Source organism: Mustela putorius, unplaced genomic scaffold, assembly GCF_011764305.1.
Source record: "Mustela putorius furo isolate JIRA1106 unplaced genomic scaffold, ASM1176430v1.1 tig00537248_pilon_pilon_pilon, whole genome shotgun sequence".
In the NCBI taxonomy this organism is placed as follows: domain Eukaryota; kingdom Metazoa; phylum Chordata; class Mammalia; order Carnivora; family Mustelidae; genus Mustela; species Mustela putorius.
In genome coordinates, this window is record NW_025422387.1 from 4,281,460 (window position 1) to 4,298,359 (window position 16,900).

Sequence of the window (16,900 nt, forward strand, 5' to 3'; positions counted from 1 at the left end):
GGGCGGGGCAGCGCCCCCACGAGCCAGTGCCCTCCGTCTCCCCAGATCCAGCAGGCCATCCACGGCAACCTGCAGAAGCACACCGTGCTCATCATCGCGCACCGCCTGAGCACGGTGGAGCGCGCGCACCTCATCGTGGTGCTGGACAAGGGCCGCGTGGTGCAGCAGGGCACGCACCAGCAGCTGCTGGCCCAGGGCGGCCTCTACGCCAAGCTGGTGCAGCGGCAGATGCTGGGGCTCGAGCCCGCCGCGGACTACTCAGCTGGCCACAAGGACCCACCGGGCGGCGGCCACAAGGCCTGACCGCAGGCCCCGCCTCGCACGGTGGGGCCGAGGTCCCGGTGCCTGCCGGGCAGATGTACCCATGGGGGCCCCCCATCCCCTCTGCCCTCTGAGCCGAGGCCCACCGTGCCGGAGGACAGCCTGCCATGTCCCATGTGTCACTGCTTCCTGCATCGCGCCCCCCTATCCATCCACCTGCCCCCACCCCCACCCCGCCCTTCCCCGCTGGGCAGCAGAGACCCCGCTGGTCTCTCCATCCGGTCTCCCAGGGCTTCTAAGAGAAGGTAGAGCTACCTTTTTAAACCAAGATCTCACTTGAAGAACCAAGGTATTTTACTGCTTGGTTCGATGGGCCCCAGTCAACTCCCAGATTTCAAAAACTTTTTTTTTTTTTTTTAAATGGGGAGTAATGATGGGCAAGGTCACTGAGATGTTCTAGAAACTTCTGAGCCAGGAGTGAACGATCCTTCCTAATAGCCTGGGGGATGCCAGGGGAGAATTAGGCCTCTGCCCTCTGCCCCTCGAGAGAAGGGGCTTTCCTGTCCCCAAAGAGGGACGCAGAGGAGGGGACTTCCTCTCTCACTTCGCAGCTTCGTGAGTCAGGCCAGGGGTCGGCGGGAAGAGTGGGAAGGGCCTGTCTGCCCGTGGCCCTTGCCGTCCTGCCAAATCTAAGCCAGTCTCACTGTGAACCACTACTAACCTTAACTGGGGGAGTGAGGGGCTGGCCAGGCCCGCAGAGCCTCAGGGTGGCCCCAGCCTCACCCCGGCGTGAGCCCCTCCGGCCCGCCTCATCCCTTGCTCCATCTCCCCCCTCCAGCCGGCAGCCCCTCCCCCACATGCACCCCTGCTCCGCTCCTCGCTCTGCTCTTGGGAGGGGAGGCCCTTCAGTGCCAGATGTCTGAGAGATGCGTTCTCTTCCCTGTCTGGTGGACAGAACGGCGGCAAAGCTCAGGCTCTGGTTTTGCAGGGTGGGGGTGGGTGGGTGTTTGCAAGATGTTGGAAGATCCCGGTCAATAAAGTGTACTACCTCTGACCCCTGACCTCTGACCTCTTCCTGGGCCCTCTGCCCCGTCCCCTGGTTAGATTTTTCCATCAGACATAGCCTGAGAGATTTGGCTAAAGGGCCTCCCCCACAGGGTCTGGGAGCCCCCCTTCTGTGCTCTTCATGTCCCCAGGAACTCTAACACCGAAGAATTTATTCTGTCTGTCTATCTCCACGGGGCTTGTGCAGGGTCACGGAGGCCTGTCTCCTTGACATCTGGGGGACTTCTGTGCAAATGCCACCTGCTCTTTTCCATCAGGGACCGGGCCCCCCATGCCCACTTCACCCCACGGAGCCAGGAGGTCTTACCTAACAGCTCCATCAGAAGGGAGGTGAGACTGGGCACAGGAAAAACCTCTGGGGCGGTTATTCTTGTGGGGCTGTGATGAAGTCCAGGGTCCTGGGAGGGGGCCGGGGGGCAGTGGCTGTTTACCAACTAGTGGAGAAATATTTCAGTACAGTAACTACTAGTGTGGCCACGTACCCATTTTCCTGCCCGGTAAGCTGACCTAGACTGCCACCAGCCGAGTCTCCTGCTTCACCTCAGGGGCTTAAGGAAACCGAGTCCCAGGGAGGTTAAGCTGCTTGCTCAGGACCACCAGCTAGTGAGGGCTAGAGCCAGGATTCACACCCAAGAAGCGCGTGTGTGTGCCTGACCGGAACCACGGAAGGCCTGAGAGTGCAGCTCTAAGGGGAGACTTGACTGACCCTGCGGCAGAGGCTGTACGGATCCAACGTCAGACCTGAGTTCTCAAATAGAAGTGCTTCTGGGAGCCAGGTAAGTACTGCAAGTGTGTGCAGTCGGCCAGGAATAAGAGAAAGGAGACAACCCTCTTGGTTTCTGTTCCATTTTTCCACTTTCGCGATGGCGCAGAGAAATCTTTCCCGTTCTACTAGAAAGAGAACACGGTGCCAGCCTGGGAATGAATGGTGACCGAGGCCTCAGACTTGTGCTGCGGCGGTGGGGGGTTGGGGGGGCTGGGTTTCGGCTGCAGTCCCTTGAGGCCACGCAGGAAGGTAACCTTGAGTCAGCAGATCCACAGAGATTTTCGGAGAAGCTGGAAATTGGAGTTTTAATGTGAGATTGACTGCTTTTTATAGATTGGCTCAAATTAGTTTACAAAACCCAGGGTCAATAAACACAGCTCGAGGCAGTCTGCCGCCTGTGGGTCACCCCTTGGTAACCTCTATCCTCAACATCCTTTTCCTCTGAAGTCTTTGGAGCCTCCCCTTCAGGGTGAGTTTTTCCCTGCCAAGGGGCAGGGGTTGGGGGCCCGCAGCCCAACCCCATTCCAGCCCAGGCTCCTCCCTCACCCCTCCCCACCCCCACCCCCACCCTCCAACAACCCTAGGCTGGGCTCCGCAGATTCACCACACGTTCCCATGCCGGTGTCCGCTACAGCTCCCCGGTTCGTAAACCTGAACCCAAAAGCAGACCCTAGCCAGACAAAAGAACCTTTCAGAGACCGAGCTAGCTGCTTTTTAGAAGGCAGATAGGATTTTTAACTTTAATTTTAATTTAATTTTTAACTTTAATTTATTTTATTTTTTTTAAGATTTTATTTATTTATTTGACACAGAGATCACAAGCAGGCAGAGAGGCAGACGGGGGGGGGGGGGGGGGGCAGGAAGCAGGCTCCCTGCAGAGCAGAGAGCCTGATGCACGGGCTCAATCCCAGGACCCTGGGATCATGACCCGAGCCGAAGGCAGAGGCTTTACCCCACTGAGCCACCCAGGCACCCCGAGATACGATTTTTTAAATAAATGTTTTACTTTGGGATAATTTTAGTATTTTTTTTTAAAGATTTTATTTATATGAGAGAGACCACAAGTGGGTGGAGTAGGGGAGGGGGCAGAGAAAGAAGCCAACTCCCCACTAAGCAGGGAGCCTAACGTGGGGCTCGATCCCAGAACCCTGAGATCATGACCTGAGCCAAAGGCAGACGCTTAACTGACTGAGCCCCCCAGGCGTCCCAGGATAATTTTAGTGTTACAGAAAAGTTGCAATGAAACAGAAGCATTTCCTATATAGCCCTTAGTGAGCTTTCCTCCTGTTCCCATCACGTGTGATCGTGGAGCACTTATCATACCAAAACAACAACACTGGTCTCTCACTGTCCATGAAACTCCAGGCTTTTTTTCTATTTCACCAATTTTCCAATAATGTGGGGTTGTTTTTCTTTTTTGTTTTTTTTTTTAACAAATTTTTTTTTAAGATTTTATTTATTTATTTGACAGACAGAGATCAGAAGCAGGCAAAGAAGCAGAGAGAGAGAGAGGAGGAAGCAGGCTCCCTGCTGAGCAGAGAGCCCAATGCGGGGCTTGATCCCAGGACCCTGGGATCATCCTGAGCCGAAGGCAGAGGCTTTAACCCACTGAGCCACCCAGGCACCCTGGCTTTGTTTTTTGTTCTAGGATCCAATTCAGGGCACCACACTGCTTTTAATTTTTTTTTTTTTTAACTGTAGTAAAATCATACAGGTTGTAACAGGTGTCCACGCTTCCTGCTTCGTGGCTGAATAGGATTCCATTGTGTGGATAGACCACGTTTTGGTTATCCCGTGATCCCTTAGTAGACTCTTGGGTTGTCTCAACCTTTTGGCTGTTATGAATAGCGCTTCTGTGAACATTCATGTCTTTGTGCGGATCTAAGTTTTCATATCTCTTGGGTACACACCCAGCACCGGAATGCTGAGTCTTTTTTTTTTTTTTTTTAAGATTTTATTTATTTATTTGACAGACAGAGATCACAAGCAGGCAGAGAGGCAGGCAGAGAGAGAGGAGGAAGCAGGCTCCCTGCTGAGCAGAGAGCCCAATGCAATATGGGGCTCGATCCCAGGACCCTGAGATCATGACCTGAGCTGAAGGCAAAGGCTTAACCCACTGAGCCACCCAGGCGCCCCGAATGCTGAGTCTTAACAGTCGCTCTCCGTTCTGCATTTTGAGGACCCACCAAACTGTCCCCGCGGTGGCTGCCCCATTATACGTTCTAAAGCGTTAGGGTTCCGATTTCTGTACAGCCTCACCAAATGCTTCTTATTTTCTGTTTTTCTTTATTTATAATTTTAAATTACAGTCATCCTGGTGGGTCTGAAGTGGAGAGCCTTGATTTTTAAAGTAGACTTTTTCTCCCTGGTAATTAATTGAGCAAATGGGGCTACCCTCTTCTGTCCCAGGTCCTGTGGGAGGCGATCTGGGGCAACCATGGCAGCCGAGCCCCCCGGGGGGAATGCACCATCCTCTGGGGAGATAGCCAAGGAAGTAAGTGAGGATGAGACAGGATGGTGACGGGCGCGGGGACGCTGGGGACCCAGAGCGGGCTTCGTCCTTAATCCTGGTGTAAAGACCCAAGGGCCAGGGGGAGGACAGAGGCAGGGCTGTCTTTGCACAGACTTGCCACCTACGTTGAAGCTATTGAACACGGGGCCCCGCATTTTCATTTTGCACCAGGCCCTGCCAATTCTGTAGCTTGTCGTGGGTGGTTGTCCCAGCTGGGGGCAGGGGTCGGGGGGGGGGGCTCTCCCACAGCGTCATCTTTGGCATCCAGAGGATGGGGCTTTTTTTTTTTTTTTTTTTTTGGACCCGGGCTTTTCTCACCTGTCAAGCCCCTGCCGCAGGTCATCCCTCCCCTCTCGCTGCCCCCTCTCTCGCGCGTGCTGCTCCCTGAAGCTGAATGAGTACATTAGGCAGCAGATGGGTTTTTCCAAATGGCTGGCCTCAGCAGACTCGGATCCAGAGTCTGTCTGTTGGGAGGAAGCTGTTCATCTGATTTGGGGTCGCCGTCACAGCTGACAGCTCCGGATAGAGAACCCAGCACCTTGAGGTGCTCTCTGTCGCCGCAGAGCTGGAGAGGATGCTCAAGGTGGGCTCTTTGGGGTCAAGCAGCCTCACCTGGGTAGTAGGAACGCCAGCCCCTCGACAGTATGTTCCGTCCGTTGCCCAATGGCTGTGCCAGAGCTCTGACCCCGCCTCAGGAAGCTGTCATAACTAATGCGCTCAGAAATCCACCTGTCTTCCTCCTCTTTCTCTCTCTCTCTTTTTTAAGATTTATGGGCAGTCCTGCCTAGCTCAGTCAGTAGAGCATGTGCCTCTTGATCTCAGGGTCCTGAGTTCAAGCCCCGTGACAGAGGGCTGGCTTTACAAATAATAATAGTGATAATAATAAACTTTTTTTTAATGGAGATTTTGTTAATTTGAGAGACAGAAACCATGAGCAGGGCGGAAGGGACAATGGAGGGTGAGGGCAGAGGCAGAGGGAGAGGGAGAATCAGACATCCCGCTAAGCAGGGAACCAGACACAACATGGGGCTCCATCCCAGGACCCCGAAATCATGACCTGAGCCCACGGCAGACGCTTAGCCCACTGAGCCACCCACGTGCCCCCTGATTATTTTTTTCTCTCTGGTACCAGGTGTCAGTGTGGGTTTGGGGAGAGAGAAGTTCTCATTCACTGTCTTGAGAGTGCAGATGGGGACAACCACTTTGGAAAGCGATTTTCCCACATGTGGTTAAAAAAAAAGGTTGAGATGAGCAAACCGTACAACCCACAATTCTGCCCTTCCTGTGCCTGAGAGGAGGGGCTTTAACATTTTTTTCTTCATTGAGGTAAAGTTCACAGAACATAAAATTCGCCATTGACACCATTTTCTAAAGCACAGAATTCAGTGGCTTTTAGTAAATTCACAATGTTGTGAAACTATCATTGCGATCTAATTCCAGAACATTCTCGGAAAGGAAATCCGTACCCATTAAGCCATCAGTCCCCACTTCCCCTCCCCCCCACCGCCAGACCCTGGCAACCACTAATCTGCTTTCCATCTCTATGGATTTGCTTGTTCTGGGCGCTTCATGGAAATGCAGTCCTACAGTATGAGATCTTTTGAGCCTGGCCTTTTTCACTCAGCATCATGTTTTCAAGGTTCATCCATGTTGGAACATGTATCCGTACTTTATTTTTTATTACGGTGGAGCAGGATTTGACTGCATATGGGAGGACCCCCTCTGTCTGTTTATCTGTTCATCTGTTGGTGAATATGCGGGTTGGTTCCGCCTTCCCCTGTTGTGAAGAGAGCTGCCGTGAACATTTGCGTACACGTTTTCACGTGGACGTACATTTTCAATTCTTTTGGGTGGAATCGCTGGGGGGAGGAATATTTTGTAAACCTTGTTTTGGGGGCATCTGGGTGGCTCAGTTGGGGAAGCATCTGCCTTCGGGTCAGATCATGATCTCAGGGTGCTGAGATCGAGTCCTCCCTTGGGCTCCCTGCTCGGTGGGGAGCCTGCTTCTACCTCTTTCCCAGCTCGTGCTTTCTCTCCTATCTCTGTCACTATCTCTGTCTCTCTCTCTCAAATAAATAATAAAATCTAAAAAAAAAAATTAAATAAACCTTGTTTTCACTGCAATCCTTAGTAAGAAAAACACTTCCCCTCCCTACCAAGAACACACACACATACACACCCACCAAAAGCTTCACCAAAGAATAGTAAAGTACTTATTACAAATGATTCTGACCTATGTCATTTAAGAAAAAAAAAAATGGATTTTCTGACTCATTCATGCCTCGGGCAGTGTGAAAACCACTGCTTTGGGTTTTTTTTTTTTTTAACTTTTTGTTAAAAATTAAATTCAATTAATTAACATATAATATATTATTAGTTCCAGTTGTAGAGGTCAGTGATTCATCAGGCTTACATAATACCCAGTGCGTATCACATCACGTGCCCTCCGTAATGCCCATCACCCGGTTACCCCCCCACCCCCCACCCCACCCCCGCCGGAAGAACACTGCTTTGGAGTAATCAGCTCAAGGATGTTTGTAGCAGCCTGGTTTGCATTTGCAAATATTAGAAACAACTTCCCTGTCTTTAATTTGGTTTTAAAAAGTGTGCTGTAGGACAAAGGGTGAAATATTCATGCAGGAGGAAAAGGCATAAATTAGAGCTATGCATGTTAACTTGGATAGATCTCAAAAACATAAAAATGAGCCAGAAAGCACACTGCAGAATAACCTATTAGGTAGAGTTAATTTATTTATGTTCATTAATATACATAGAAACAGTACCCGCTGTATTTTTGGCATATATAAATATGTGTGTAAAGTTTGAAGTTTTTATTTTAATTCCAATTAGTTATAATGCCAGCGCTATATTGGTTTCGGATGTACAATATAGTGATTCAGAGCTAACATACATCTCCTGGTGACCTCACGTGACCTCACAAGTGTGCTCCTTAATCCCCATCCCCTATTTCTCCCCTCCCCCACCCCCGCCATGTGTGTCAAGTTTAAAAATAGGCTGAGGGACTCCTGGCTGGCTCAGTTGATCTCGGAGTTGTGAGTTGGGTGTAGAGATTACTTAAATAAAATCTTAAAAATAAATACATAAATAAATAAAAGTAGGCTGAGAGGCTATACACTTCATTTGTGTTGGAGGTTCTCTCGTGATTAGAGGGACATCAACATAAATACACTTTTGGTGAGAATTAATGTCCATTCCAAGCAAATAGAAGAAATGTTAACGTTCAGTTCTGAGCATCAGGCACATGTGTGAGTGTTATATTGTTCCATGTACATTTCTTTTTCTTTTCTTTTCTTTTCTTTTTTAGATTTTATTTATTTATTTGATGGAGAGAGAGATCACGAGTAGGCAGAGCGGCAGGCAGAGCGAGAGGGGGAAGCAGGCTCCGGGCTGAGCAGAGAGCCCAAAGCGGAACTTGATCCCAGGACCTTGAGACCATGACCTAAGCCAAAGGCAGAGGCTTAACCCATTGAGCCACCCAGGCACCCCTCTTTTTCTTTTTTTTAAAAAGATTTTATTTTTAAGTATCGCCACACCCAAGGTGGGGCTAGAACCCACAACCCCGGGATCAAGAGTGGCACGTTCCACTGACTGAGCCAGCGAGGCGCCCTCCCATACGTTTCTGAATATTACAGTTTTCCCCAGGGATGGGGATACACGGAACACTCAAAACAAAGTAAACCAACCCTGGTGTGCCAAGCACTGATGAGTCCCACCCACACTTCCTGGAACAAGATGGAAGGCAGCTGTTAGGATTTCTGTTTACTAAGAACAGAAGTTGTTGAAAGCTCAACAGCCAGCTAGCCCATCTAGACTTCTCTGTTGGACCTGAGGGGCCACGGTGGGGATCTTCACCCTCCTCCCTCCCTGAGAACCTTCACCCCAATCCTGCACTTCTCCAGGCCCTGAGATTCTAGAAAGTTCCACAGAGCAGAGACTCTGGGATCCAGCACCCAAACACCCATTACAGCTGAGGTTGGTGACTTCTGGCCCCAGGTAGGAGAGCTATTATATTTCAAATAATAATACAGAAAAGTTTTTTAACTTTTGGGGAGGTGTTGGGTGGAGGGAGAGTCACAAAGAGGCTGTTTAATTGTTTAATCTTTGCCTTTTTTATTGTGGTAAAATACACATAGCATAAAATTGACCATTTTAAACTGTGCCACCCAGAGGCCTTAAGTACGTTCACAATTTTCCTTTACCTTTTAATTTTTATTTTAATTTTTAAAATTTATTTAATCTCTACACCCAGCATGGGGCTCGATCTCATGACCCTAAGATCAAGAGTCACATGCTCTCTCCAGGAGCCCCTCCTTTTACTTTTTAAAAACACGTTTGTTGGGCGCTTACGTGGCTCAGGTCACGATCTCAGGGTCCTGGAATCAAGTCAGGCTCAGCGGGGAGTCTGCGTCTCCCTCTCCCTCTACCCCCTCATTGGCACTCACTCGCTGTCTCATGCATTCTCTCTCTCTCTCTCAAATAAGTAAATCTTTAAAAAACAAAAACAAAAAACAAAACACATTTATTATCTCCTTTCATCTGAATGGCCAACCTGCAGAGACCAGGACAGAGACAGGCAGGTGAGGACAGTGATGGTGGCGACTGTTCCATACGAAACATTTCAACGCACCAATGCCACACTGAGCATCTTGTATGATAGTCATTCCCTGACTCCTCTCAACAAGCCTGTGACGGAGCTCGTACTATAAACCGTGGTTTTTCAAGCAAGAGAAATGAGATTAAATAACATAGAATAGAGCTAAGTGACAAAGCTGGGACTTGACCCAGGCATTTTGAACACCTGAACCCCAAGCCAGAGCCCTTAACCAGCCTACCAGGCTGATCACAGCCTCATTCATCTAACCAATTCCCCACCCGAATTCCTTTCCGTCTTCGTGGTTTGTTTGTTTGTTTTTTTAATGTTTGCAATAAGTCATTAGGAGTTACTTGTTCTGGCCCAAGGACTGGGAATTGGTGAAGAGAGGTCTGTGCTGAGTCACTAACAGGAAAGAATGAAGAAACAGAACCTAACCAGTATTTGCTTTCTTAGGGCAGGAGGAAGTAGTCCATTTAAATAGCTGAGTCACTCCTGGGCGGTCCCAGCAGCAATTTCCAATGACAAAGATGCACCTCACATTGTTGCTGCTCCTTTCCTTTGACAACCTGAGATGGGTCATTCAGCAGTGATTATTATGAATTGAGTGCCTACTGTGTACCAGGCACTGTGCTAGGCTGTGGGTCACCACGGAACATAAGAAGTATGAGGCCGCCTATGTTCTGATGGATCATGAACCCCACATGGTGAAAAGACAAGAGGGTGATCTGGAAGCGGGTGCCCTTTGCGTTGGGGTCATCTGAGGAGGTGATGATGTCCGAGCTGAGTGAGGCGAGGGGCCAGCCACAGGGATCTGGGGGAAACAATGAGCCAACAACAACCTGGTGGGTCCTGAGAACGTTGAACACGGAGGAATCATAGGACCCAGCAATTCCGCTCCTAGGTAGAGACCCACAAGAAATGAAGACATGTCCAGGCAGAAACTTGTACATAGATATTCGTAACACCTCTATTCACAATAGCCAAAAGGGGGAAACAGCCAGATTGTGCGTGAAGTAACAAATGGGTAAACAAATGGGGTACGCAGACAGTCCGGTACGACTCCACTGTAGAAAGCGAACAACGTTCTGACACCTGCTACCACGTGGGTGAGCCCTGGAAGCATCACGCTACTGAAATCAGCCATCACAAAAGCCACATAGTGTATGATTCCCTTTGTATGACATATTCAGAATAGGCAAATCGATGTCAGAAAGCAGGTTAGAGGTTACCGGGGCATGGGAGTGGGGGTGGGGGATGGGCAGTGACTGCTTTAATGGGAATGAGGTGTCTTTATCGGTTAATGAGAAAGTTTTGAAGCGTCAGAGACCTGGAGGTTGCATAGCACTGGAAATACACTAATCCGAGAGCATTCGCACACTTGAGAATGGTTAATTGCGTGTTATGGGAATTTCACACACACACACCCCCAAAAAAGGGTGGGTGGAAAAAGATTGATCTGGGCAAAGGAGTGGCAAGTTTGAAGATCACGCGACAGGAAGAAGCCCGGAATTTGTAGAGCAGGAAATGGGCAGTGACAGGGACCCACGGACAAGGTAAGGGAGGAAAGCAGGACAGGACTTGACCCAGCAGCTTCTGGGAGCTGGTTGACATACCCTGCCAAGAGTGGAGATTGTTGGAGGGTTTTAATCAGGCTGAGGAAGACGTGCTGGACTGGACGGGGCCCAAGAGAGGCAGCAGGCACCCCCAACTCCCCACCCCAAGCAGCCAGGCCTGAGCTCAGCCTGCTCTGTAGCCTTGGAGAGGGACCCTCACTCAGGACAGCCTGGGGGTACTATGCTAAGTGAAGTAAGCTGGTTGGAGAAAGACAATTATCATGTGATCTCACTGATGTGTGGAATTTAAGAAACAAAACAGAAGATCATACAGGAAGAGAGGAGAAAAATAAAACAAGACGAAATCAGAGAGGGAGAAAAACCATGAGACTCTTAAGCATGGGAAACAGACTGAGGGTTGCTGGAGGGGTGGTGGGTTGGGGGGGTGGGGTAACTGGGTGCTGGGCATTAAGGCGGGCACGTGATGTGATGAGTGCTGGGTGTCCTGTGCCACTGAGGAATCCGTGACCTCTTCCTCTGAAGCCAATAATACATTATATGTTAATTGAATTTTTTAAAAAGATTTTATTTATTTTGCACAGAGAGAGAGAGATCACAAGTAGGCAGAGAGGCAGGGAGAGGGAGAAGCAGGATCCCAGGACCCTGAGATCATGACCTGAGCCGAAGGTAGAGGCTTAACCCACTGAGCCACCCAGGCACCCCTGTTAACTGAATTTAAACAAAAAATTAAAAAAAAAAAAATTTCTACTCCCTATTCGACCAAAAAAAAAAGGTATCAGTTATCAGCTAGGGCCCTGGGGTAGATACACAATAGAAGCCCTTCACCTTTCCTGGCCCCAGAGCAATACAGCACACGCCCAGAGGCAATTAGAGTGTCCAGGACACCTCCCCCCTCCCCCCTCACCAAGGCTCTTGGCAGTTATGTAAGCCCTGCCCTTCACAGGCCTGGTCAGGTGCCAGACTCTGAATTCCTTGACCTCTGACCCTCAATTATCTAGCGATTTTGGCTATCAGCCTAGAGAAAGGGAAGGCTTTTTCCAAAGGGGAGACTGGCTGGAGGCCTGGACGGATGTGTGCGGGCTCCAGTGAAGGACAGACTTTTCCAGAGCAGGGAGAGATGCCTGACATCTGCTGTGCCCTTCGGCCTGTGGGCAGTCTCTCTGATTCTCCACCACCCCAGCTGGTCTGCTGGGGTGCTCACAGATTTGACTTGTCAAGGCTTCCCTGGCATGTTGCTAGCTCTCTGAACATACTAGAAGTTTCTTAAAGCCTTTTCACCCCTGGGATCTCCACCCAGTAGGTGTGCTCCTTGCTCATACATAGGTGCTCCAACTCTCACTGCGGGACAGACTCCTGCAATTCCCCTGCCTACTCGAGCTCTCCTCTCTTGATGTCCCAAAGGTCCCTTGGACTCACCGCCCCTGCAGAAATGCAGCCTCAGGCTTTCCTCCCTAACCTATTTTTCTCATAGTCAACTCTGTCTTAATGACACCATCTTCCAGGTGCTCAAGTTCAAGTACCTGGGCCTTGTACTGGACTCTTTCCTTCCTGTCTCCCCTATAGTTATCACGTGGGGAGGCCTGCCGGACTGTCAGGGGCTCAGATCTCTTGAGTTGCACTCTCTGCCTCTCCCACTGAGACCCAAGCCACAACCCACATGCAGGGCCGTGCGGTGATCTCACTTCCCCGCTCCCCACATGCCCGACCCGTGCAAGCCATCCTCCGCAGTCACCAGCCAGACCTAACGTTTTTATTAGCAGACTTTGTTTTTCAGAACCGTTTTAGATTAACAGAAAAATCGCAACAATAGTACACAGAGTCCCTATAACTCACTCACCAGTTTCCCATTATTATTAATAGCTTACATTGGTAAAATGCATTTGGCCCAATTAGCCAATATGGATATGCTGTTATTAACTAAAGACCATAGTTTATTTAGATTTCCTTCGATTTTCCCCTAACGTCTGTCTTCAGTCCTGGAACCTGTCCCGGGACACCATGTTCTTTTTTTTTCTTTTCTTTTCTTTTTTTAAGATTTTATTTATTTGACAGAGAGAGACAGTGAGAGAGGGAACACAAGCAGGGGGAGTGGGAGAGGGAGAAGCAGGCTCCCTGCTGACCAAGGAACCCGATGTGGGGCTCATGACCTGAGCTGAAGGCAGAGGCTTAACCCACTGAGCCACCCAGGCGCCCCAATTGCTGACTCTTGACGTTGACTTTGGTCAGTCGCCTGAAGAGGTAGCATTTTGTCAGTTTTCTCCACTGTGAAGGGGCTCTTCCCCACCTTTTCCATACTGTACTCGTTGGTTTTTTGTTTGTTTTTAAGATTTTTTTTTTTTTTTTTTAAAGATTTTATTTATTTATTTGACAGAGAGAAATCACAAGTAGGCAGAGAGGCAGGCAGAGAGAGAGAGAGAGGAGGAAGCAGGCTCCCCGCTGAGCAGAGAGCCCGATGCGGGACTCGATCCCAGGACCCTGAGATCATGACCTGAGCCGAAGGCAGCGGCTTAACCACTGAGCCACCCAGGCGCCCCTAAGATTTTATTTTTAATTAATCTCTACACCCACCATGAGGTTCAAACCCACAACCCTAAGATCAAGAGTCACACGCTCTACCACCCGAACCAGCAGGGCGCCCTCACACTGTGCTCTTTGGCAGGAAATCGCCAGGGACAGCCCACACCTACAGACTGGGAGTCATCGAGATCATTAAAACTATAGATCTAGGGGCGCCTGGGTGGCTCAGTGGGTCAAGCCTCGGCTCAGGTCATGATCTCAGGGTCCTGGGATCGAGCCCCGAATTTGGCTCTCTGCTCAGTGGGGAGCCTGCTTCCCCCTCTCTCTCTCTGCCTACTTGTGATCTCTCTCTCTCTCTCTCTGTTAAATAAATTAATAAAATCTTTAAAAAAATAAAGAAACTATAAATCTATCCTCTTACTCCTCTGGTTCAAACCTTGGCCCTGGGTACCCTGGGCCTGCCCCATCCCAGCGCACCTCTGCCACCACCCCAACTTGCCAGGCCAGACATGCTGTCCCCTTTCTTTCCTCAAAGTGCCAACCCTGTCCCTACCTCTGGCCTGTGTGAGACTCTTCCTCTGTCTTCATCCCCTTCCCTCCAGTGCTCTCTTGGCTCCTCCTCATTCAGGTTTCTGTCAGCTCCAATGTTACCTCCCTGGGGGGATCCAGGCAAAGTCCCAGAGTCCACGGTCATGACTTCACACCAGCTGCTTGCGACCCACCACGGTGGGCGTATTCACACCGGAGGAAGCGGTCAGGGCTACAGATCAGGGTTTTTTTTTTATTCTGACTACTAAACATTTATCCAAACACCGCGGCCACTCCCAACACAGATCCCAGAACTGTTATGCTTACCCCAAGCTTGAAGGCTCTGAAAAGTGGCGTAGCAGATCTGATGAAGGACAAGACAGAACTAGAGATACTAAAAACTAATAACGAACTCAACTGCATTGGACAGAAGATCGGACACCGCAGAAGGATTAACGAGGTATCAGAAGAAGTCATCCAGGGCCGCCTGGGTGGCTCAGTGGGTTAAGCCTCTGCCTTCGGCTCAGGTCGTGGTCTCAGGGTCCTGGGATCGAGCCCCCGCATCGGGCTCTCTTCTCAGCAGGGAGCCTGCTTCCCTCTCTCTCTCTCTCTGCCTGCCTCTCTGTCTACTTGTGATCTCTGTCTGTCCAATAAATAAAATCTTTTAAAAAAGAAGAAATCATCCAGAAAGCCACACAGCGACCAAAAAGCCTGATAGTACCAGAGGGGGAACACGAGAATGTGAGGGTTCTGGGAGATGTCGTTGTCATGCGTTTATCTGGAGTTTCACCCGGAAGCAGGAGAGGACGGGTGGAGGAAGCTCTAGAAGAGATAATGGCTGGGAATTATCCAGGAGGGATGAAAACCTGTCAACCTGCGGATCTGAAGAGGCCACATATTTGCTGAATGAAGGAGCCAACGTCTTTCCCTTGATCTTAGCCAAAAGAACGAGAAGCGATGAGCCAACGTCTTTCAATAAGAATAAAAGATTCCTTGGTGAGCTGTGCCCTGCCCCTCCTGCCCCTTCCAGTGTGAGCGGCCATGGGTGGAAAGCCCCCGCGCTCTTCCCCCAAACTTTGCACACAGCAGGAGCCAATCCACGGAACCGCAAGTCTGTCAGCCTGCTGCCAGCTCTCCCAGCCAGATGTCCTTCCCCCACTGTTCCGCCTTTGTTGTCTTGCCTCGCCTGCCTAGTTATCTGTGTGGTTTAAAATAGACAGGCAGGGAGAGGAATGTTGCCCAGCTACTGAGCTGAGACAAGCCCAGCTTGCAGCGAGCCTCCAAAACTCTCCCCTCGGGGAAGAGGAGCATCTCAACCTGCTTAGCAATCATTTTTTTTTTTCTCTTGGAACAAAGAAAAAAATTGTTTTTCTGAACCCAGAAAAACAATCGGAGTAGCCCTCCAGCTGAGGGCTGGGGGCTGGTAAAGGGTAAGGGTGAGACCAGGTTTTCGGGGTTGTCATTCTCTCTGCTGAGCCCCAAATCCGGGGAACTGTACCCCATCTGCACCAGGCTGCCCCGGGGGGCTGATAGGCCAAGGCAGCATCATGGGCCCCATGCATGCTTTCCTAATGCCTTGTTCTAGTGGCGAAGGAGCTGAGACAGGAATCAGCCCATTTTCCAGAAGGGAAAACTGAGGTCCAAGAAGCGAAGCGGTCCGCTCGTCTTTTCAATGGCCAGTTTCTCTGGTGGGCCAGGCCAGGCTGTTTCTTCTCGTTGAAAATAAACATCAGTATCTGTGACCATGAATCAAATTCTCATCATGTCCTGAGCAGGCCCCTGGACTCTGTAGGGGACCGCCGTCTGACTTTCCCGATTGTAGGGAATTGGATCAGTTCATTGGCAAGGCCGGATCCAGTGCAGGTGGAAAAGGCTCCAGCCCGTTTACAAAAGAGAAGGCAAACATGAGCAGGTCGATGGAGCGCAAACGGAGAGTGTGCGGCGTTGCCAAATGGGGGGCAGGTAACACGGGGCGGCGTGGAGGAACCCTGAAAAATTATGCAAAGTTGAGGAGGCTAGATACAAAAGCACAAATAGGGGCGCCTGGGTGGCTCGGTGGGTTAGGTCAGAGAGAGAGAGAGAGAGAGAGGGAAGCAGGCCTCCTGCGGAGCAGGGAGCCCGATGCGGGGCTCGATCCCAGGACCCTGAGATCATGACCCGAGCCGAAGGCAGCAGCCCAAACCACTGAGCCACCCAGGCGCCCCATAAATAAAAATTCTTAAAAAAAAAAAAAAATTCTGCGGCGGCGGAGGGAGGGGACCCGGGTGGCTCAGTCAGTTAAGCTCTAACTCTTGATTTTGGCTCAGGTCTTGGTCTCAGGGTCTTGAAATTGAGACCTGCATTGGGCTCTAGGCTTCGCCAGGAGTCTGCTGGAGACTTTCTCTTTCTTCCCTTAAAAAAAGGGCGCCTGGGTGGCTCAGTGGGTTAAAGCCTCTGCCTTCGGCTCAGGTCATGATCCCAGGGTCCTGGGATCAAGTTCCACAATGGGCTCTCTGCTCCTCGGGGAGCCTGCTTCCTCCTCTCTCTCTGCCTGCCTCTCTGCCTACTTGTGATCTTTGTCTGTCAAGTAAATAAGTAAAATCTAAAAAAAAAAATGTGGTTGCACAAGAATAGGAATGTACTTAATGGTACCACACGGCAGATTTAATGGTTAAGATGGCAAATTTTATCTTAGGTATAGTTTGCATGATACGCAAATATTTTTTTTAAAGATTTTATTTATTTATTTGACAGACAGAGATCAGAAGTAGGCAGAGAGGCAGGCAGAGAGAGAGGAAGGGAAGCAGACTCCCTGCTGAGCAGAGAGCCCGACGTGGGGCTCGATCCCAGGACCCTGAGATCATGACCTGAGCCGAAGGCAGAGGCCTTCACCCACTGAGCCACCCAGGCGCCCCAACGCAAATATTTTTTAAAGGTTGCAGCTGAACATATTCTGTATGTATCAATAGAGGTGGCTTCCTTAGAACAGAGAAAAGAAGCATGTCACCTAATACGATGTCATTTAGGTTTTAGGGTTTTGTTTGTTTACAAAAACTCCACCAAACCAATACTAAATAAATACG

General features: G+C 50.0%; 1 protein-coding gene and 1 long non-coding RNA gene across 5 annotated transcripts in view; one reads left to right on the forward strand and one right to left on the reverse strand.

Annotated features, from left to right (window-relative positions):
• ABCB9 (ATP binding cassette subfamily B member 9) overlaps window positions 1-1,315 on the forward strand; it is a 42,216-nt gene extending 40,901 nt beyond the window's left edge. For all 4 annotated transcript variants that reach the window (XM_004753145.3, XM_004753146.3, XM_004753144.3 and 1 more), the window contains one exon: window positions 46-1,315. In XM_004753145.3, the coding sequence (XP_004753202.1) occupies window positions 46-303 (258 nt within the window). In that variant the 3' untranslated portion in view covers window positions 304-1,315. The remainder of the gene's footprint in view (window positions 1-45) is intronic.
• Window positions 631-14,425, reverse strand: LOC123390139. The gene is made up of 2 exons (XR_006604758.1): window positions 14,166-14,425; window positions 631-2,382 (listed from the first exon to the last, which is right to left on the reverse strand). It is a non-coding gene; the product is annotated as an uncharacterized LOC123390139 (long non-coding RNA).
• Between the last annotated feature and the right edge of the window lie 2,475 nt (window positions 14,426-16,900).